This window comes from Podarcis pityusensis, assembly GCF_964106645.2.
Source record: "Podarcis pityusensis genome assembly, chromosome: 15".
In the NCBI taxonomy this organism is placed as follows: domain Eukaryota; kingdom Metazoa; phylum Chordata; class Lepidosauria; order Squamata; family Lacertidae; genus Podarcis; species Podarcis pityusensis.
In genome coordinates, this window is record NC_138040.1 from 14,802,798 (window position 1) to 14,825,725 (window position 22,928).

At 47.3% G+C, this 22,928-nt stretch overlaps 1 protein-coding gene across 4 annotated transcripts in view; it reads right to left on the reverse strand.

Moving 5' to 3' along the window:
- Nucleotides 1-1,119: 1,119 nt before the first annotated feature.
- RABGEF1 (RAB guanine nucleotide exchange factor 1) overlaps nucleotides 1,120-22,928 on the reverse strand; it is a 32,561-nt gene continuing 10,752 nt past the window's right edge. For 2 of the 4 annotated variants that reach the window (XM_080984020.1, XM_080984021.1), the window contains exons 3-10: nucleotides 21,953-22,119; nucleotides 14,279-14,299; nucleotides 13,017-13,183; nucleotides 12,078-12,159; nucleotides 10,451-10,583; nucleotides 8,647-8,738; nucleotides 7,133-7,389; nucleotides 1,120-5,382 (exon numbers count right to left, since the gene is read on the reverse strand). In XM_080984020.1, coding sequence (XP_080840146.1) covers nucleotides 4,984-5,382; nucleotides 7,133-7,389; nucleotides 8,647-8,738; nucleotides 10,451-10,583; nucleotides 12,078-12,159; nucleotides 13,017-13,183; nucleotides 14,279-14,299; nucleotides 21,953-22,119 — 1,318 coding nt within the window. In that variant the 3' untranslated portion in view covers nucleotides 1,120-4,983. The remainder of the gene's footprint in view (nucleotides 5,383-7,132; nucleotides 7,390-8,646; nucleotides 8,739-10,450; nucleotides 10,584-12,077; nucleotides 12,160-13,016; nucleotides 13,184-14,278; nucleotides 14,300-21,952; nucleotides 22,120-22,928) is intronic. The other 2 variants (XM_080984022.1, XM_080984023.1) reach the window with 1 other exon arrangement.

A 22,928-nucleotide genomic window follows, 5' to 3' on the forward strand; every position in this document is an offset into this window, starting at 1 on the left:
AACCACTGCACCACACCGGTCAGCAAAAGGGTATGCTGTGCTACAGTAGTTAAGAGCAGAGATGGGAAAACGTTTTGTCCCACTGGGCTAGATCTTTACCTTCCCCACTGCCTTGGCCAACTGTGGCAGGCAGACAGGCCCATGCAGCTGCCAATCATCTAGCGCCATAATGATGCCAAGTGATGGGTGGTCCCAGCTGATGTGGACCTGAGCTCTCATCACACAGAGAAATGAGTAAGAGGGGGACACAAGTCCAACCACAACCGTAGGCCCAGAAAACCACTTCTTACACCATTCATAATTGTGAAGGGGCAGATTTCATGAAGATGGACACAGACTCCTATTTTCTGCACGATACTCCACAGTTCGACTGCACAATTGAAAATAAAACTGATTGTGCCATTATACAAATCAATGGTGCTACCATATTTAGAATAATTGTGTACGGTTCTGGCTAACCCACCATGTAGAGTTGGGAAAAGGTTCAGAAAAGGATCATCCAGAATGATCAATGGGATGCACCCCTATGAAGAAAGGCTGAATCATTTGGGACCTTTTAGAGAAATGACAAGTAAAAGGTGACATGACATAAGTTTAAAAAATGATGCACAGCTTAGAGAAAGTGGAAAGAGAGCAGCTTTCCTCTGTCATAGCACTAGAGCTCGCGGACATCCAATGAAGCTGAATGTTGGAAGATTCAGGACAGACAAAAGAAAGTCCTTCACGCAGGGCATAGTTGAACTCTGGAACTCACTGCTGCAGGAGGCAGTGACGGCCATCAGCTTGCATGGCTTTAAAAGAGGAGTGGGCAAATTCAGGGAAGAGAGGGGTATCAATGGCTACTAGTCTCCATAGTTGGAGGCAGTATCGGTTTGTTGGGAACCACAGGAGGGGAGAGGGCTTTTGTGCTCGAATCCTGCTTGCTGGTCTCCCCCAGGCATCCAGTTGACCACTGGGGGAACAGGATGCTGGAGGAGACAGCTCACTGGCCCGATCACTTGCCCCACTGCCTCCACCACCTTCCTGGGTGAGAGGAACAAGTTGTGCCAGGTTTAACATGTCCAGTTAAGAAACGAGGCATTGACTACTATACAAAAGGGCAGTGAATGCAAGAGAACCTTGTTGTGGAAGAGGTTTAATTTCATTCAACAGCAATTCAGTAACAGCAGCTATGATACAGAGTTTAGGAGAGAATGTACGGACCTGGCAACCAGAATTAGCACCTAAGGGCATCACAAAGAGAGGAACAACGGCAGGGAAAGGAGCCCCCTTCTTAAGGCAGAGGTGGATATTATCTGTAGCCCTCCAGATGTTGCAGGACTTCAACTCTCAGCATCTCTGACCACTAGTCCTGCTGGCCGCCAGGAGTTGGGATATCCTCAGTGACAGCTGGAGGGACTCACAGATGCATGCACCCCTGCTCTCAGAACGGAAGTGGTAAAATACAAGTTCTCTGCGGTCAGCTTTGTCTGTTCCACCCATGTACCTGGGGTTAAGGAGTGAACGCCATAAAAATATTTACCTTTCGAGAAATTCCGAAGAGCTCACAGAATAAAGGAACACAAAGGAAGCGAGGACACAAATGGATCACAGTCTCGGTCTGAACTTATTGCAAAAAAATGGAGAAGGGCCCTGAACAGCAAAACAGCTGTACTCACGCTCTTTTGGCAGACTTGTGGGAATCTACTTTTTTATTTTACGAGAACCCCAATATCCACCAGCTGGTGCAAAAGACGTAGGCTTAGAAAGAATGAGTCCTGAGCCCTGGAATGAATTCTGAGTACTGCAACTCAACTGAGCTCACAGTCCTGGGTATCTGAGGGGCTGCAACACGGGTGGAAAGTGGACTCTCCTTCATTTGGGGTTTTAAAACAAGAGGTTGTCAGGGATTCTTTAGCTGTGATTCCTGCACTGCAGTGGGTTGGACTAGATGACCCTCAGGGTTCCTTCCAACTCTACAATTTTATCATCCTATGATACTTTTCCTTCTTCTCTGACTTCCTCTGTGCTAATCAGTTGTAAACAATAGTAAACTTTGAAAGCCTTATCACCTCATTTTTCACCCTGGACGAGATGACCCTTGGGTTTCCTTCCAACCCCATGATTAATTTTTTTCTTTTAAAGGAATTCTGACCCCAAGAATCCTGTCTTGGGGTTAACTGAGCTCACTGTCTTTCCTACATAAAACCCCACTTCTGGAGACTCTTTCCCACCTGCCTCCTCTTCATTTCATCAATATAGTTCTACCTTGCAAGCCAAGGCGTTTAACCATCAGAAGCCATACGTTCTTCCTGATCCCTCCCTGCAGATTCCTCTCAACTTCCTGTCTGGCCTTGGTTCCAGAAGCTGCTCGAAAAACAAGATACTTGGAAATCTACTCCACAGTTCATCAATGATCTGCACATCTACAAGTATGATGGTTAAGACTGGAAGACCCGGGGGCCAGGGGAAGACATGCAAAAAAGTGGCGATTCCAAAACGTGTTGTACTGCGGCATCAAGCCGTTGACACTATAAAGCTCAGCTTCTCTCCTTGTGTCATTTGAAGGGGCTGGGAAATTGAAAGTCTTGTGTCTGCTTTCCCTGCAGAATGTCCCAGGCTCAAATCCTGGCACCTTGAGGTTAAAGGGATAAGGAAAGACCCGTCTGAAACCCTGGAGAATTGCTGCCAGTCAGTGTGGACAATACTGAGCTTGATGGACTGGCTCAGCATATAAGGCAGCTTCCTATGCTCCTATATTTGCAGGTTTGGCATTAAAAAAACAAAACAGAACCAGAAGTCACTGATACTTAGGATGAATTTAATAGCAGGGGAAACAGCTTTGCTCTTTGCAGGCAAGAGCTTCTAAGATAGGGTCGTGCGCCACCCAAACCTCCCGGCCCTTCGCCAATCCCATACACGTGTAGAAAAAGCATCAGTTACGGGCCAGTTCATCAATTCAGGCTGGCAAGTCACTGTGTCTGAACAGCGTCATCGGTTCTCTGGCCAAAGGGAAGAGGATTTGACAGGGTGGGTGGACCCAGGCTACTGAAAGACTGGGAAAGAGGGGCAGGAAGGAAAGAGACCCAATTCAGTGGAATAGGAAGGAGTGATCAGAGACTTCACTTAAACCCAGCGCTGAGGAAAGGCTACAGAACGTTACAGATATAAATCCCAAAACAGATATATATACACAATACGGTCACATCTTACACGGGGGGCGTTGGTTCCAAGGGTTCTGAATATACCCCAAAACACGTATGCTCAAACCACCCCTGCATGAGCACCCCTAGCCTTCCAGAGTCAGCATTGCTGAGCATACAAACACACCCCAGGAAGAGAGCTGAAAAGCTGGTGCAAAGAGAGGTTTTAAGCTCTCCACCTTGCTTGCGTTGAACGTGCAGGATTTCAACCAGCCGGCCTTCAACTGCATGTGATTGGAACTGCGCGGGTTAAATGCGTGTAAGACGCACTCGTACTGTATATCCATAGAAGTGACACCTGCAACTTCGGGAGGTTGAGGATTCCACAGAATCTCGTCCCGCTATTGTGTCAAATAATACGAGGAAAGGCAGGGAAAGGGGAAGAGGGCTGGTGTGGTCTTCTGCACCCATTACACATTCCATGTCTGTACCCTGGCTGGCCTTCTTTTACCCTGCAGGTACATATCTGGTCTTCGCATTGCACTAAAGCCAGGCTGAAATTCCAGCTAGAAGTGAACATTACAGGGCTACGTATATACACGCTGCCCAGTTTTCTCTAACGCAGGGTGTCATTTTGCCACAATTACAAACAATGCTTTGCAATGACAAAACATTTCAAGGTTGTTTTTATTTTTTTAAAAGGGAGAATGGCCACATTTTTCGAGCACGTTTAATCCCACACTGATGATGGGCCAAATCCTGCTTGCTTTTAGAGCAGTGAAAACTGGCTCATAAACATGTGGGTCCCGCCCAATTTTGCTCTGACTTCGAAGAGACCCAGTTGTGCTGAAGGACAACACAGGAAGAAAGGGTTATTTTCATATCTCTCTCTCTCTTTCTTTCTTTCTTTCTTTCTCTCTCTCTCTGTATAAATTCAGCTTGCACCCACCCACGTGCCCTCTCCAGATGTTTTGAAATACAGCTCCCATCAGCCCCAGCCAGCATAGGACACCTGATGGGAGTCAAAGTTCAAAACATCAGGAAGGCACCAGATTAGGGGAGACCAGAGTAACTGGATGAGGAATTGTGAATATTGAGGAGATGGCCTTGGTCAAGGTATACAGTTAAGATAAAGCAAATTGTTTCCCACTACAAGGTTCTAACTTCCTGCCATTCCACCTCCCCACAATTCCTGGGGAGGGGGGGAAAAACCTGTAAGCAGTAAATTTAACTCATTGACGGTAAAGAAACAAAAACCAACATTTAGCATTCCTTACCAGATGCCATGCAGGTGAAAGCACAAGCCCAATATTGCAGACCTATTTACAATTGTTAAATATTTACTTTACAACATATTTCCTTCTCCCTGCCCCCAAGAAGGAATAAAAGAGTACCATTCTAGTTTTTTTTACCTACAACTTGGCATCCCTTGCAAAGTGCTGATAACCACCTTATTTTTTATTTTTGAAGCAGGAAAAAAATACCAGCAAAAACTTCACTTAAAAAAAGAGAAACAAACCAAATATCACACACACACACACATGCATACCTTGAAGGGAGAACAGGGGGAGCAGAGGAAAAACCACCTGTGTTTCTTAAAAATTATACCGGATTTGTGTAAAAAGGAAGAAGTTAAATTGGGTTCGAGGAACACACAAAACCCACAGCCCTCATAGTAGCTGGCTAACTCTGGCTAAAATAAGTATCATGTGACACACTTGCCAGCAAACGGTACCTTTAAAATGTGCCGGTTTTAAATTCCTCTGATTTTCCTGCCCCTCTTTAGCCCACTCCCCAAGCAGAAGGAAGCGGGGTGGGGGACAGAGAGGGAGGGATGTCTCTGAGCCCCAGAAGGTGCTCATCACCCAGCGTAAACCTGGGGCTGCAATGGAGGTGGCAGTTTGTCATTCTCCACGTTTTCAGAGTCAATGGCAGCCAAGGCCGGATTGGGGGGCTTGATTTCCAAGGGATACTTCTCCACGATCTCCTGGACCTCCTTGGTGATCCCGTCAGTCCAGTCAATGAGGTCCCGCTCGAGTTTTTTGGCCTCGCTCACAATCCTCTCCTGCCGCTCATTAAGCTGGGAGAGGAGGTCAAGGTTCCTGTACATCTGCCGGACTCCTACGCAGACGTCGGCCGGCCAGCTCTCCGGCTCCTGCTTTTTCGGGGACGCTTGGCCGGACATGTAGCGGTCGAAGTCTTCCTCACTCAGGTTGAGGGACTGGGCATCCAGCTTCTCTATGAAGGCGACGGCACAGCACTGGAGGCAGGGGGAAAGGCACCACGTTTATTCCCACGCTACACAAAGCACAAGATCCACACACACACACACATAGAACGCCCAACCAGCTAAGCCGCTGTTTTTATTCCAACTTATTGAAGTTACTCTTGAGCAGCGGCCGTGGAAGAAAAAGGCAAATTTGGTGCTAGGGAGCATTAGGAAAGGAACTGAAAATGAAACAGGCAATATCACAGTTGTTGTTGGCATCCGTCTGTCTCAAGATACAATGAAGTGTGCCTTCAGGGGTGAAGTCTAACTGCTGTGTTAGCAGCACCAAAGTGACCTCCCTGGGCCGGCACAAGCCTAGGCAGTGTGTAGTGGGGTCCTGGGCTGCCCAGAGAACAAGACCCCCCCCCCCAGCCTCACCACTGCAGTACAAAGGAAAGCAGGGCAATATGTTGGCACCAGCATGGCTGCAGGAGTTGCCGGAAGGAGGCATACAAGGCACCATCCAACCACCTTAGAGACTCCACCCTGGATTCGTGTAGGGTTTACACCTTATCCCTTTCTTCTCCTGAAAATATCCTGCAAGGCAGCGAGGTTTAGGATCAGTTTTCCTTCTCCTAGATGGGCTGCCTTCCCAGGCTGATGAGCCCCATCTGCCCCTCACATCCCTCTACAGCACAGGTAGAAACTGCCTTATTGTCGTTGGACCCATGACTGGTCTCGTCCGCTCAATCCAGAACCTGCCTTTGCATGCAGGGGAAGTCCCTAACTCCCCAAGGGTTTGAGATCCATCAACTACCCTCACCTGGTTTAGCTGGCCAGTTGAAGCTGTTTCTCAGGGTGTGGCCGCTGTTCAATGCTGACAGTTTCTAGGAGCCACAGGTGAGAGCTGAGTGCAGGGTGGGGACCAAAGGTGGGTGAACTACCCCAGAAGGAACACAATGTGTCCCCACCAGAGATACTAGCCCTCCCCTAACACCATTATTCAAATCAATGGTGCAAGTGAATTTGGAAGAATGTGCAGAGTCCTGGACACCTCAACTTGCAGGAGACTCCAATTCATCAGTTCATCAGTATCAGTGTTTAGTATCAATCTCAATGGAAAAATAAAAATGTGGCTCCCTTCTACAATTGAAGACTTATACAAACTCACAACCTATGAACAACTTGCATATAAACGCAGACTTGCCATGGACAAATTCAATGATATTTGGAATCCACTCTTACAAATACTGTAACAGGTTAAGATCTGGTGAAGTGCAATAACAACTTTGTAAAGTATACAGTTTTGGGTTTTTTCCCTCTCCCCTTTATTTTCCCTTCTACACAGGTGCCGTCTCTCTTGTTCTCTTTTTTATTTACGTCCCACCATGTTTAGTGCACATATAATTATGTACCTTTTGAACTTGCAATAAAGACGTCTGGGGAGAGAAAAACTTGCAGGAGACTCTCCAACAGACTGCAATCAGCTGGGTGTACAAGGGATAATAAGGTGGTCTCTCAAATAACCAGGCCCTGAGCTATACAGGGACTTGGCCCAGCAGCAAATCCACAGCCAGTGCAAATCCCACAAGCAAGGCGTCATGTGCTGGTGGCATTTGCCCCCCTCCCCCGGCAAACCAGTTGCCTCCATCTGCACCAGCTGCAGCCTCTGGACCAACCCCAAGGGCAGCCCCACACACAGCGCATCGCAGTAGTCCAGTCATGAGGTTACCAGTGCATGGGCAGCTGTAACAATGAACCAGCCCCTGCTTCCTGCCCCCTCACCCCCTGATGTACCTACCAGGTTTGTAAAGTAGTAACCATCTTCGCCAGACATCAGTCGGCTGGGGTTGCAGAACCGGGTGATATACTGGATGTTGGACTGGAGGCGAGGAGGGTTCCCCTTCAGGACAATGTAGATGAGGGTGGGCAGGAAGTCATCGGCCGAAGCCGGCTCGTCCTTCGTGGTCCGGATGGCAGTGAAGATGTGTTTGCTGCAGCTGGTGATGCAGGCCAGCTTGTCCCGGGGGACACGCTTGGAATCCATCTCGATGATGTCTGCGAGACACGGGAGAAGCCCAGAGGGTTAGGCAGGGGTGCATTCTCCAGCAGCCACGTGCCCACAGAGGCTCTGGCAAATAGGAAGGTCAGAGGCTCTGGTCCATCTGGGTCAGCGCTGCTGACACTGAACGGCAGCCGCTCTCCAAGGTTTTGTGCTGCTATACAAGCCGGTGGCACAACCGCATTTGGAATGCGGGATGCAGTTCCGGTCACCTCCCCTCATATTGTAGAGGTTCAGGAAAGGTCAAAGGGATGAAGAGGCAAAGGTTGCAGCCTTTGGGGTGTTTTGGCTTGGAGAGAAGGCAAGCTAAATGCACCCTCTACAAAACTATGCATGGCATGGGGAAGGCAGGTAGAGAAAAGTTTTTCTCCCTCTCTCGTCCTACTCGTGGGCACCCAAAGAAGATGAACGTTGGAAAATTCAGGATGGACAAACGGCGGAACTCCCTGCCACAGGAGGCAAAGGTGGCCACCAATTTGGGTGGCTTTAGAAGCAGACTGGACAAATACGTGGAGAAAGATATTGATGGCTACTATCTATGTCCTGCCTGCACATCTGGAGGCAGCAATGCTGCTGAATCCCAGTTGCTGGGAGCCACAGTCCTGCTTGCTGGTTTCCCTTTTTGGCATCTGGCTGACCACTGTGAGAACAGGAGGCTGGACTAGATGGGCCTTTGGCCTGACCCTTAAGACTCTTCTGATGTCCTTGGGACTCTCCCTGGGCCACGCTCTCTCACCACCGCTACTTCCTATTCTTCTGGGGTGTTTCTGCCTAGCTGGAATAAGCCCTTTAACTCTGGAGAACGCAAGTGCATGTATGTACAATTTTCTGACTTAGATGTGGCCCGAAACGTAGCCTACTTTTCCCTCTGGCTCTCCCAGAGTTAGGTAGCCCTACCTGGACATACTGAGGACCTGGACCTAGTAGAGCTTTCTGTGGGTAGTGCATGTGTTCTACCACTGAGCTTATGGCCCTGAGCAACAAACCTTGGGGAATCTTGTAAGAAACACAAAGACGCCCCTGTTTCTTGAGCGGTCAATCCCGATCCAATCTTGGATTGTTTTCCACGGAAAGCAAAGCCACACACCGTGGGCTGCATCCATGCTCTTGAGGGCCGCCTGTTATGGTGCTTTAGCAGAGAGACATATATGTTTCTGTGTCAGTGATTTTAAGGCTGGGCAATGGTTTTTCAAAGAGATCATGGCATTCCACCCACCCTTGCGCCAGCTGGGACCCAGCATCCCTCGGCATACCTGTGATGGCCTTTACGACCACGTCGGAGACTTCAGGGATTTCTTCATTGACAGGAACACAGAGCATCTGAGGAGTGACCCAGTGCAAAGCTCTGAAAGTAGAGGAGGAGAGAAAGAGAAAGAGCTTAAGAAATCAAGTTGGTAGAGCATGAGACTCTTAATCTCAGGGTTGTGGGTTTGAGCCCCATGTCGGGCGAAAGATTCCTGCATTGCAGGGGGCTGGACTAGATGACCCTCGTGGTCCCTTCCAACTCTACAATTTTTAAGATTATGGATTTTGGGAAAGCAAAGTTACAGCTACACTTAAAGCACTCTCTTATTGCTTTAACAGATATGGAGAACCCCAGGAACTGTAGTTTGTCCAGGGTGCTGGGAATTATAGATTGATGTGGTCAATCCCCTTATGTGAACTACAGTTCCCAGAATTCTTTGGGGGGAGCCATGACTGTGGTGTGAGAGTGCTCACGTATGGCATGAATGCGGCTGTAGTTTAACCTTCTTGGCAAACTAACATGCTCAACAAGCTGAAAATATTTTAAAACAAGACTTTAAAAAAAAAAAAAAGAACAAGCAGAAAAAATATTTTAAAAACTGAATACAACCACCAACTACTTATTTCTGTATTTCTTGGGCGTGGTATGCTAATATATAATCTTCAAATGAAATTGATTTAATCTTATTTGTAAAATTAGTAGCTAAGCCATGTAATACTCCTTTCTGAACCTGATGTCCTGCGGTAAAAACCATGTAAAAATAAAAACTGACAATTAAGTAAATTACAGGGATGAATAGCAGAAAATTGCTTTTTTCTAAACATCGTTTTGCTGCTGCTATTGTTATTCTGTTTTTAATACAGTGTACAGAATACAAATTACAAGACATTAATCCTCCTTTCATTATCAGGAGCAGCCCGATTAGACATTCATCACTAGGGATAAACCATGCACCATTTTGTTTTAAAGGCTGGTGGACCAAAGTTGACTGTAGCAGAAAATTTATTGGAGGGAGGGATGAGACATGCAAGAGGAATCCAGCTAAAAATGTACATTTGATAGTACGCAGTGGCCTCTAACTTGCATGACCCAACTACAGGGTCAGGTTCCTCCACCTGCCACTCAAAAATCTATGTGTCTGGGTAAGATTCCCAAGCAACATTGGTTGCTGGCTTGAAAACTACAGGGGCTGAGACCAAATAGCACACAAAGGCTTATAAATGGGCTACTCGTTTACTGTGACTGTGTAAAAGTCCTGTGGAACGCTCTGCCACTGGAGAGTCAAGCAGACACCTTCTGTGCCAACTTTTAAATGCCTGCTGATTTTTTTTTCTATTCCACCAGGCTTATGCAGGTAATTAAGAATACATCGTCTTCCACAATGGGTAACGAATGTCTGCTTTTCAAAAACGAAGATGATAGTTTTTGGTATGATTTTCTCTTTTTATTGCTATAAATTTTTAATTGATATACAGTGGTATAAAAATATGTTTATAAATGAGTAATAAAATTAATTCAAAATCTCTTGCTTTCCCTGTAATGCTAGGGTCAGTGGTAACCCACCCAGTGTTTTGTTTTAGCTTAGTGGACTATGTTCCTGCTTGTTTTTACATTTTTTATTTGTTTGCATACTTTACCAAAAATGTCATTTTGAAACTTTTTTTTTTTAAGTGGGGGTTTACAAACGAGGCAAGGACACACCTTGGTGCCACCCTGAAGCAGGCAGAAGCGTAGCAACTACATACAGGCTTATCAAGCTGATGGCAGAACAACTTTCCCCAAGGGGGCACCCCGCCTTCCCAGAGCCGTACCTGATCCTCCTTTGGACAGCAAGGTCCTTCTTCTCATCCTCCGTGGTTTCCGGGCAAAAAACGTATTTGTAAAGCCGAGTCATGACGTACTTCTCGATCTGGTCCATCGCCTTCTCCGCTTTTTCCGGGGACACTGAAAAGAAGACATCCCGAGATCAAAGAATACCTGGCTTCCCCACACAGTTCGAAGAAGCGGAGGCAGAGTCTGCACCAAGCTTCTGGTTCCACCTGTTTTTAGCCAAATGCTGCCTGAGAAAACACCTGAGCATCTTCTAGTCAAGAGCTCTCCTTTAAGAGCTGCCCTGCTAGATCAGACCAGGAGTGGGCTCCCTTGAACCAGGAAACTCGTTCAGCCCCTTATGTATGCTACTACTGGAAAACGAGCGAGGTCCCAACCAAAGAAGAATTGCAACTTAAGTTGACATAATATGTGCAGCTTGCAGACTTAACATACAGAAAAAGAGAACAAGAAGAACATATGTTTAGAGAAGATTGGCAAATGTTTATTGAATATATGGGAAATAATTGTGTGCAGCTGAAAACGCTGGCAGCATTAAGATAAATTCAACAGTGTAAATAAGTTTTGATGGATGCACTAATGGAATACTGAACGGTATAGTTTTTGTAAAATATGCAGGGATTAATGATATGTAAAATGAACCATGGAAAGAGAAGAAGGGAAGTCACTGATATCTTAAGGATGTAAAAATGAGTGTTTTAAACTGCAAAACAGAAAATTTAATAAAAATTATATACAAAAAAGAAAAGGAAAGGAAACACGTTCAGCCCAGACACTGAGATCCGGATCCAGCTCTGAGGGCCTTCTGGTGGTTCCCTCATTGCAAGAAGCGAGGTTATAGGGAATCAGGCAGAGGGCCTTCTCAGTAGTTGTGCTCACCCTGTGGAACACTTTTCCATCAGTTGTCAACGAGATAACTGACATTTAGAAAACATCTGAATATGGAAGTTCTTAATGTCTGATGTTTTACTGTGGTTTTATAATTTGTTGGAAGTAGTCGGAGTGGCTGGTCGGAGTGGCCAGGCGGGGTATAGATAATAAATTGCTGTTGTTGTGGTTTCTGAACTAGAAGCTTGAGACCGGCTCAAGAGCCAAGGGTCAGAGGGCCCATTTTCTGAACTCCACAGCATCACAGGACCAAGCCCTTGTGCCCTAAATTCCTTCTTGTTGTGGGGAGGATGGGAAAGAACATGACTCTCCTCACTGTCAGGTGCTCACGCTGTGTTTTAAAGTTCCCTCTTGCATGCTCCCACAGAAAAGAGGCCCACGCAATCACAAAAAAGGCTATGGAGGGCTACTAGCCATGATGGCTCTGCCCTGCTTCCACAGTCAGAGGTGGAAATGCTTCCAAACACCAGTTGCTGGAAACCACAGGAGGGGAGAGTGCTGCTTGAGGGTTTCCCACAGAAATCTGGTTGGCCGCTGTGAGCAAGATGGGGTAGCTGTGAGATCCAACTGTGAGGTTACCAATGAATGGACAACTGTGTTCAAGCTTTCCCAATCCCAGAACAGCCGTGGCTGTCTTGCAACCAAAGCTGTAATGTGTGTGGATGCCTCCCTCCCAAGCCCCACTACCTATCGGCAGCTAAGAGCAGAAATGAGAAATACCTTTCCAGCGGCTCTGCAACTTATCTGCCACATTCTGGTAGAAGTCCTGGGCATATTCGGACTGTTCCTCAATACTCAGGTCCTGGAAAAGAGCACCAGTCATGCAGGTGAGAATAGGCAATGCAAAGTTACGAGAAAGAAGATTCCGACGAAACATCCGGAAGAACTTTCTGACGGCAATAGCTGCTCAACTGTAGAACAGACTACTTCAGAAGGTGGTCCACCTTCCAATGAAAACAGAGGCTGGATGGCGTTCTGCCAGAGGGTCTTTAGCTGTGACACCTGCATTGGTTTTCCCCAATACAGTGGTGCCCCGCAAGACGAATGCCTCGCAAGAGGAAAAACTCGCTAGACGAAAGGGTTTTGCGTTTTTTGAGTCGTTCCGCAAGACGAATTTCCTATGGACGAAACGTCTTGCGAGTTCTTGCGAGTTTGTTTCCTTTTTCTTAAAGCCGCTAAGCCGCTAATAGCCGCTAAGCCGCTAATAGCCGTGCTTCGCAAGACGAAAAAACCGCAAGACGAAGAGACTCGCGGAACGGATTAATTTCGTCTTGCGAGGCACCACTGTATCTATTTCCAAAGCTTTCCCCCCTTGTTTACCAACTATCCCCAAGAAAAACCCAACATAAAATCTGAGTAGGTTATCTTAAGATGTGGCAGCTCCATCTGGGCCAAATTTCAAATATTCCTGCAGTAAAGACTGAAGTACGTATGCATACTTTCCCCATAAATATAACAAAAGTATACTACTTGAGCAGATAATCAGGACATTCACATTTTTTGAAGGGGCATAGTCTATTTTGACAAGTCAGCTCAGCACCTAATATACATTAATTTCACTCCCTCAAAAGCAAGTCCCTGGTTTTAATTCCACCCACCCTCACTCCCAGAGCCTCCGACGGAAAGCGAGGCCTCTCCGCTCTTGCGAGAGGGACCCACCCGCTTGTGGTGCATGTTTTCCAAAAAGTGTTTGCACTGCTTGTAGATCTCCTGGCCGGATTTATGGTACGTCTTGAGAAACTCAATGAACTCCTTGGACACCCGGTCCGTTTCGATGCTGACTTGCCGGCTGATCGAAGGGCTGGGAGCCTTAGCGTCTGGGACATCTGCGGGAGAGAAGACGGCACAACCTTTAGGGCACCCCATTATTTGACTTCACTCCTGCCAGGTTTATATTATGAACTGCAAAGGGGCCACTAATCATCACTGGGCCATTTGGAATGTTGAGAAAGTCCGTGGTGCGCCTGTCATAAGATGGCTGCCAAGGGAGGGGGAGAACACAAAATGGTTGCCACCTCTAAAAGAGCAGAAATAGCAGCCAAAAAATGGTGTGGGCACTTGGGGGGGAGGAGCAACATTGCATCTATCCTCTGTTCGGAAGGGAAGGGAAGAAGTGGGTATCCAATTTTGGCATGTTCAATGTAGGGAAAGCCAAGCCAGTGCAAAAGAAACTGAGCTGGAGGAGCAAAGGGTCTCCCCTGCGCTGTGGATTTTTGAGGTGATCTTTCGCTGGCACCAGAGGAGGTACTGGCACCCTCATGGCACCCCCTGCCATAGAATAATGGTTTGGGAGAACTGTACCTGAGTAGAAGCTTAATATGCAGAAAGCACAAAGCTCCATCCAGGCATTTCCAGACTGACAAGGTTTCCTCTCCCTCAAATGTTGCCTGGGGGCAGCCTTAGCACCAGACTGCCTCAGTGGGAGGGATGGGAAGCAGGCAGCTCACTCCATCAGCTTTGCCAAACATCCAGCTGCTTTAGGCACCTCCTGCTTCCGAACTGCGACAGCTAGTCGTTCTAAGAACTGTGCTGCAGGGGGTTGGACTAAATGACCCTCAGCGGTACCTTCCAACTCTACCATTCTATGATTCCATGGTGCCCGAGTTTGTTTTTTTCCTCTTCCCTGCCCATTCCTTTACCCTCGTATGTCGCACTTTCTGTTTATGGTTTGGCAGCCTGTGTAGGCAGGGACTGTCTTGATGCAATTGACTGCATGCCAGCCACTACGGGAGCCCTTTCAGCCAAAGAGCGGGCTCCAAAGGCTGCCAAAAGATAAATTAAGCAACACAGTGTTTTAAAACGGCCACCAGCCCCGATCAAAAAGGAGACGAGACAGCGTTCCGCAGGCCGCAAACACACAAAAAGGCGCAAAGCCAAACATTGTCACGGTGCACTCCAAAATGCAGCGGAAAGTCACCCACCTCTCCGTTTGCCAACCAGGACTGTTCGGAATGGAGGGATGGAGCGTGAGAAGGCGACGCAAATGGAGCAGGGCAGACGAGCGAAAAGCGATGGAACGAAAAGAGAGATGGAGAAGGGGAGAGAGAGAGAGAGAGAACAAAACACAGGACAGTCTCAGTTTGCGTTTCACAAATACAACAGCGAGCAAAGCACAAATGTGTCAGAGGCAGGGCACATGATGACAGATGTCGGTTTGCAAGAGGGAGGGGAAGACACCAGGAGGCGTTTCACCATTTCGGGCTGGGGCCCAGGCTACCTGGAAGATCGCATCTCCCTGTACAAATCTGCCCAGGTGCTAATGTCCTCGGTGAGCACCTTCCCTGCGACCCTGGCAACCTGAAAGAGAGCCTTTTCTGTGGCTGCTCCCACATTCCACACTGGGGGATCCCCTTCCGAGAGGTCAGGCTGGCTCCCTTCTGCCGGCATGCTAAGATCTTGCTGTTCAGAGAGGCCTTTGGAAACTAAGGTGCAGGCAATGCACCTGATATATTTTAACTACTAACAAGGTTTTTTATGATTAATTTGCATTTTGTAATGATGTTTTTAAGTGGTGGAAGCTGCCTCAAATCCCAGCTTGGGAGAAAGTGTGGGATATAAATAGATTAAATAATAACCCTTCACAGGGTTGCTGTGGGGGCTACATAAGGAAAGGCAGAACCATGTATATCACCTTGAGCTCCTTGGAGAAAAGAAAAGGTGGGATACAAATGTTAAATAATGGCTGTTCAGCAACCATTGCATCTAACCACCAGGAGCTCCTTAGTATGCAGTGATGCAAGATGGCAATGAATTGCTTATCACTGCTCTGTGGCAGGGCTGGTCCAGGTAAGCTGACCTTCCCACCGGAGCAACTTCTTTTAAACATGCACAAAAACTCTCCTCTTTTAACCTATTTTCAGCTACCTGACTTCTGAGTGCCTTCCCTCTGCATTATACATGCTTACACACACACTTAGATAGACAGATACACACACACAAATGTTCTTCCCTTTCCCCCCTTCTTTCATCCCCTTTCCCCCACCTTCTTTCCTTCTCTTCTTCCGTCATCTCTTTCTTCCCCCTTTCTTTTTTCCTTCTTTCCTGCTATGGTATCTTCTCTCTTACATATCCTGTCTCAATTATTATTATCACTATCAGTTTTATTTCAATGCACCTCTCTCTACTGATTTCCGGGGGGCAGGGGGAAGAGGGAGAGAGAGTGTGTCCCTTTCATATTTGCTTAGACTAACCTCATTTCCAATGGATGGGGTAAGGAAATTAAGTATGTACAGACCTAACAAAATTGAATATCAACTTTTTCGTATTTTAGGCACCCCCTCCCCCCTAAAAAAAAAAAGCCATGATGAGGCACCACTAAGATGTCTGAACCACATGGCAATACAAATGAGTTTATCTGAGCTTTTTAAACACAAACAAAAAGCACATACACCCTTTTTGGGTTTGTGTATCTAGCTCAGGGGCAGGGGCACAAGAGAGGGAAAATGTATGGATTAGGAAATTAGTGGGGCTGTGGGACTGAGCACAAGACACACACACAAACACAGAAACACACACTGAAGACAGAGAGTGTCCAGGAAACAGTGTTCTACCCAAAGAGGACTCACAGCCTGGCATTATCTTTTAAGTGACTTCTACATGGGGGTCTTGAAGACGTGCAACTGGTCACACCAAGCGTCTTCACTGTTGACTTTGCTGCAGCCCAATGTACACGGCGGAGGCTTAAAAGCACGCCTGCCCCTTTGGAGCCCCTTTCACACAAACACCAAACCCCCAAACCATTTACTTGAACAGGTGGGGCGGGGGATAGGAAGGTGGAGACTCACCGCAAGACACAGAAACACACAGGAAGCTCCAAGGCAGGCAAAGCATCAGTGAAAACTGTCATCTAGAGGAACATCCACATCAGCCTAAAGCCTCGCACTACGGTTGTGCCACTTTCCTGGCTAAGCAAGTGCCAGAGGACCGTAATTTCTCCAGGACTACAGGAAGCAATATGTGTTCCTTCTTCAGAGCCTCCCCCCCCCCCCGCGCTTGAGGGGCAGGGAGTGGGGTCATAGCCCTCCAGCCACTGCCAGGCTCCAACTCCCATCAGCCCCAACCCTTGGTCAAGAGATTATGAGAGTTGTGGTTAAGATAAGAAGAGCCCAGCTGAATCAGGCCCACTTATGTCTAGCATCCTCTTCTCACAGTGGCCAACCATATGCCTGTGTGAACTCACACGCAGTACCAGAGCACAAGAGCCCTCTCCTCTCCTGTGGTTTCCAGCAACCAGTATTCAGAAGCATCACTGTAACTGTTGAGACAGAGCATAGCCATCGTGGCTAGTAGCCATCAACAGCCCTCTCCTCCAGGAATCTGTCTAAGCCTTTTTTAAGGATTTGATTGTGGTTAAGAGACCTGATCCTCCCCAAACACCCCAGCAGCAGTGGGGCCCTACAGCCCTCCAACAACTCTCCCATTGCCCCCGACCACTGACCATGCTGAGCAGGGCTGAAGGGAGATGGAGTCCCTTTGTACCTGGGGTGCCACAGGTTCCTCGCTCTTGTTGTAGCGTTATGGGGAGGGCAGGGAGAAGACGGTCAGGAGTCTAAATATCACGGGCGATATGATGCGATATGATGCCCAAATTGTCCGAAACCTGGTAACTGTTCAGAACAGATCCACTTCTGGAATCTTAGCAGTTTTACGGAGAGCAAGGATTTAACTCACTAGACATTTAAGGCCACTTAGGCCAGGTTTTGAACCACATGTTCTTCCTCGGCAATGACATTTGGAAGAGAAATCGGGAAGGTAGGTTATCACAGAGGGCAAATTCCAGAGGCAAGAGACTAATCAGGGAATCTTAGAAGTGATGGATCCTTTCATGCTGGATGCTGGGGTCCAGGATATGGGACACCATTGCTACCATGCCATGCTACGAGACACTCCAGCATCATCTAGCTGGCTTCTGCCAGAAACCCCTAGCTTAATCCAATGTGGTGTAGTGGTTCGTGTTGGACCTGGGAGGGACCAGGGTTCAAATCCCCAGTCGGCTCTGAAGCTCACAGGGTTATTGTGGGGATTAAATGCGGAATCATGTATGCCACCTTGGGCTCCCTGCAGAAAAAGGTAGGATATAAATGTGATAAATAACATAAAATAAATTTGATCCAGCCTTTGACTTCAAAAATGCGATATCCAACTTTTGGGTGGGGAGGGAGGGAGGGAGTACAATTTTTTGAAACAGCCAATCAGTGCAGCTCATAAGAATTTTGGCAAAAAGCAGCAAGGAAGAGGAGAGCCCTACTGTGTTCAGAAGAACACAAAGAGGTAGTGCTCAGGAAAAGCTGGGGGACCTAAGGAAGGGCTACAGCTCAGTGGCAGAGCATCTGCTTTGCATGCAGAAGGTCCCAGGTTCAATCCCCAGTATCTCCAGTTGAGCTGGTTGCCCTGTCTGAAACCTCTGGAGAGAGGCTGCCTGCCAGTGTAGACAATACTGAGCCAGATGATCCAATGGCCCGACTCTGTATAAGGCAGCTTTCTGTGAAACAGAGTTGTACCACCCTGTAGTTTAAGCACATCAGATCTAGCTCTGTGGCAGCAGGGAAGAGCCACAGCTCAGTGGTGGAGAGCATCAGCTTTGCATGCAAAAACATCCAAGGTACAACCCCCAACATCTCCAGGTAGCTCTGGGAATACTCTAACTGGAGAGTTGCTGCCAGTCAGTGTAGGAAGCACCATCTTAAATGGACCAACATCTGCCTTAGCAGCTTCCTGGGTTCCCATCGGCCTTCCGGACAGATATGGTGAATGGGAAATGTGTCGTGCAAGCACAACAGAAACCATGTAGGAAGCTGTTTCTATGAAAATTGGATCCCACAGAAACCTTGAAAAAACAGGTTAGGGAAAGGCAAAGAAACAGAAACAAAAACCGCTGCAGATAGAAAAGCTTGGATTCGGAAAGCCAAAAAAAGTGCAGGATATGGCTGTGGATACACACAGCTCTCTTTTTATTCCTTAAAACATGTTTCTAGTCCTTATTGGGACAAAGTTAGGGTTGGAAGTGTGTGGGTTAAGACTGCTTAATTCTCAGAAGCAAGAAAACTGGTCAAGCAACTGGAGGGGGAGCATCTTCCCCAATACTAACCACCTCAGACCCTATGACCAGCAAGTGAGGCCTTCTTGGTGGGGCTGCCACTGGGGCTGCCCACCTGGTGCTGACCCACAGCAGAGCCTTTTCAGTGGAGGTTCCCTGGTTGTGGAATACCTTCCCTAGTGAAGCATGATTGTCTCCGTCCTTATTCAGGAGAAATGTTCCTATTGACCCAGGTGCATATGGTGACTGAAGAAGACTGTTCCTAGCAACCCTGAGAACATGGGATGGGAAAATGTGTTTAATGGCCTGCAGAGTAATTTTTTGAACGGTAAACTGATTGTAGATGTTTTTTATTATGTTTTTAGAATGTTTTAAAATGTTTGCTTTGTTTTTGTTTCAAATGGTACATCTGTTTCCTGCCCATGGCTCCTCAGTGAAGAGGAGCCGAATATAAACTGGACTGAATTGAACTGAAAAATAAAATAAAATTAATTCAGAGTCCCTGCCCCTCCCAAGACTAGCAAAACTAGAATTATGTAAGGTCAGTCAATTTGCAGACTAGGGGCAGAGTCATAGTGTGTGGTTATAATTATGACAAAGGGCACCTTCAGCCCTGTTCTATTTCTACATTCAAAGACTTGCTTTTTTAAAGGAAGAAGAACACTAATAGTTGACCTAAAAAAAAATAGAAATATAATCTCATTTCTGTCACATACAACTCCTAATTTCCCCTTTTCACTGTTATGGCCTGGAGGGGCAGCTTTGATCCAACAGCTTCTATCTCTCAGAGCCTTTTTTAAAAATCTGCCCTTCTTAGAGCCGGAAGGAAATATTCCAATTCAGAACAGTCTCAAGGCCTGAGAATTTTTTAGTTTTGCTTTAAACCTAAGAAAAGAAACATCAATGCACACAAGAGACTCCATTATGCACATTCAACACTTTTGTAAGTTAAAACCGTGTGGAATGCAGCAAGTATTTTTATCCATATTTTCTTGAAGGAAAGAACCAAGTTTTTAGGCTCCTAAGCTAGCTTCTGGAATGTTTTAATTACATTTATAACCCTCCCCTCCTCCCAAAGGAACATGGGTAGCTTCTGGCTTCCTATTTTATTTATCTAAACAAGATTCACATACTGCTTAATGGCAAGAAACTCTCTAAGAAAAAGCCCCTGCAGGCCCCCAGCAAATTGTAGAGCAGCCTTTGCTGATCAGGTGCTCTCCAGAGGTTCTGGACTACAATTCCCACCAGCCCCTGGGCAGCTGCCTGCTCCTTCCACAGCAGCTGAGGTCGTCTGACAAGGTCCTCCTGGCTCTGCTGCAGCCTGCAGAGACCTGCCTGACTGCGACCAGCGGGAGGACATCCTCATGGAATCGCCTCCCTTCTGAATCAAGACAGGTGCAGAAACAGAAGACCCTTCTGCATCTCACTAAAAACATATTCTCTCCCACCTTTGCTAGACCCTGATACCAGGTGATCACAACAGCTTGAAATATATCTGCTCTGGCCCGATGCCAGCTGCTATTTTATTTATTCTGCAGGTATTTTTGTACACAGCCTTGTGATGCTCAAACACCTAAGAACGCAAGAGGAGCCTGCTGGATCAGGCCAGTGGCCCATCTAGTCCAGCATCCTGCTCCCACAGTGGCCACCCAGATGCCTCTTCTGGGAAGCCTGCAAGCAGGACTCAAGCACCACAGCTCTCTTTCTCTCCTCCTGCGGTTTCCAGAACAACTGGTATTCAAAGCATTGCTGCGTCCAACCGCAGAGGCAAAGTAAAGCCATCACAGCTTGCAGACAAGGATAGCCTTCTTATTCTCCATGAACTTGTCTGATGCTTTTTTAAAACCATCCATGTCAGTGGCCATCACTGCCTCCTGCGGAAGCAGGTTCCACAGTTCGCTCAGTGCAGCTGCCTCCATGTTCTTGCATCCTCATAGTAAAATTGCTCCCTTCTACAGTGATACCTCTGGTTGCGAACGGGATCCGTTCCGGAGGCCCATTCGCAACATGAAAAGAATGCAACCTGCAGCAGCGCATCTGCACACACGCAGGTTGCGATTCACCACTTCTGTGCATGCGCGTGACATCATTTTGCGCTTCTGCGCATGCGCGAGCAGCGAAACCCAGAAGTAACCCTTTCCGGTACTTCCGGGTCACCGCGGGACGTAACCTGAAAGAACGTAACATGAAGTATGACTGTATTGAACTGTAACTTCCTGCTCCATAGCCCAAGCTAGCAAAGGTAGAAATACCAATGTAGCATAATGGTTAAGACTATGGTTGGGACTATGACCTGGGAGACTAGGGTTCGAATCCTCACTCAGCCATGAAGCTCACTGGGCAACTTCAAGGGCCACTCACTGCCTCTCAACCTAACCGACCCTCACTGGGTTGTTGCGGGAGATTAAATGAGGAGAGGGGGCAACCGTGTTTGCCACCTTGTACTCCTTGGAGAAAAGGTGGGACAAAAATGCAATAAATCAATAAATAATAAAAACCTGCTGCTTTAGTTCTTTGCTTAACTTGAGTCGTGGTCTTGGCCCTTCCGGCAGAAAGTTCAACCAAAATAATAGAACTGCTATTTGTGTCGTCTTGCAGGGAAATGATGAACACACTCAATTTGAAGGACTGCGGTGTCTCCAATTCCAACACGGGAAAGGTGGTAAGGAAGCAGTTTGATCAATTGATGAGAGGCTCTATGGGAGCTACTCCTGGCACAACCCTAGCTTTGGATTCGGCAAAGCTGCTAAAATGAGCAGAGAGGCGGGTTTGGTGCGGCTGGGCCGCGTTACCTTCAGCAGGAGAAGAGAGTTCCCAGGGTGGAGTAAAAATCTCCTTCAAGTCCCTGAGAAGGTTATCAGCACTGAGCTCCTTCCCAAGCTGTCCGGACTTAACGCTGGACTCCTGAGCGGCTGGAACAAATGCAAAAAAGGCAAGGACTCCCAAGGGTGACACAGTTAAGGGAGAGGGAGGAGAGGAGAGACCAAAGATCTGGCAGTTCTCGTTCACAGACAGGAAGGGAGGCCCTGATGAACTGAAGGTAGTTTTATAGTGTGGCATAGGACTTGCTGAGAAGGGTGTGTGAAGGGGTTAAAACAGGCAGAGAGGGGAATCTCCCAGTGCCTACACTGTCTCTTCCTGCCCCTGTCCTTTGAAACTGCAGACTGATACTCTTGGGTTGCAAGCTCTGGCTTCCGCCGCCCCCCAGCCCTGGCCCCCTTCTTCCAACCCTGCGCAGAAAGGCCATCTCAAAAATCATCTCGGCTGAGAGCAAAGGAGCAAATGTGGCTCTCAATGCTGTCATTAGCTGTAGCGTTTCCTTTACGATAAAGGTAATGCAGCTGTATGTGCTGTGGGTTGTGCACTCTGAGAGCTCTGCTGGCTTATCATAAAATAATATTTTTCCGAGTTAGGTGATGACTCAGACCAACTGATTTAAGAGTCTGGAAAGGGCCACAATAATTGCTGTATACCAATCCAAAAAGCTAGTGAAACAGAAAAACTTGAAATCATTACCCAGCTGTTTTTAAAAGCCCCCCTAACCGCTCTCCCCGCTTACCCTTCTTAGCTCCCGGTCGAGATGACGCCCCAAAGAATTTCTTCACCGTCGTCACCTTCCGTGATTTCTCGTTGGTTTTCTTCTCCTCAAACTTGGTGAACGTGAGCGACTGAGCCCCTTGAGGGTGCTGAGTGCTTGCATAGGCCTCCTCCTCCTCACGCTGAAGCCTGCAACCAGGTGGAGAAAACAGAGCCACAGTTAAGTTCCAGCAAGAAGCACTGATGCTGAGTTTCACCAGCCGCTGGGAACCCCTCCTGTCTCCTCCAGGGTCAGATTCTGGCTCCACAATAAAATCAAGTCACACATTTAAGCCAGGCTTCTGGCCTACACCTTGAAGCAGGCTGGGAATAGCAATACTATAGACTGCAGTAAGTGCATACCATTTCTGAATGTACCCCCGCAAGCAGAAGAATTAGCAGATCAAGCATAATGGTTTTATCTCGCTCATTTCACAGTCTGCCAACTTTCTACTTGCAGAAATTTCATTTATTCATTTGCACCCAGAGCACAAGAATGTGATCCCTTTATACTGTGTCAATGTGTGAGAACACACGCACGTACACACACATCAAGCGTAAGAATTCTGAAAGCTTTGTTCTACCCTATCCAGACAATTGCCCAACCAATTTTGGTATAAATCTCTGCTTATTTCCCCTTAGCTGTCCCAGGAGGGCTGGAAATGCAAGAACAGAGACAATCAGCTGCTAGACCATATACAGTGGTGCCTCGGTTCTCAAACAAAATCCGTTCCGGAAGCCCGTTCAGCTTCCGAAACATTAGAAAACCGAGGCATGGCTTCCCATTGGTTGCAAGAGCTTCTTGCACTCAGCGGAAGCTGCGTCACACATTCAGGTTCTGAAAAAAGTTCGAAAATGGAAGCATTTACTTCCGGGTTTTCAGCGTTCAAGAACCAAAACGTACGACAACGCGGTACTGCTACATCCTGCAGCAGCAAATTCCACAGGTTGAGCATGTG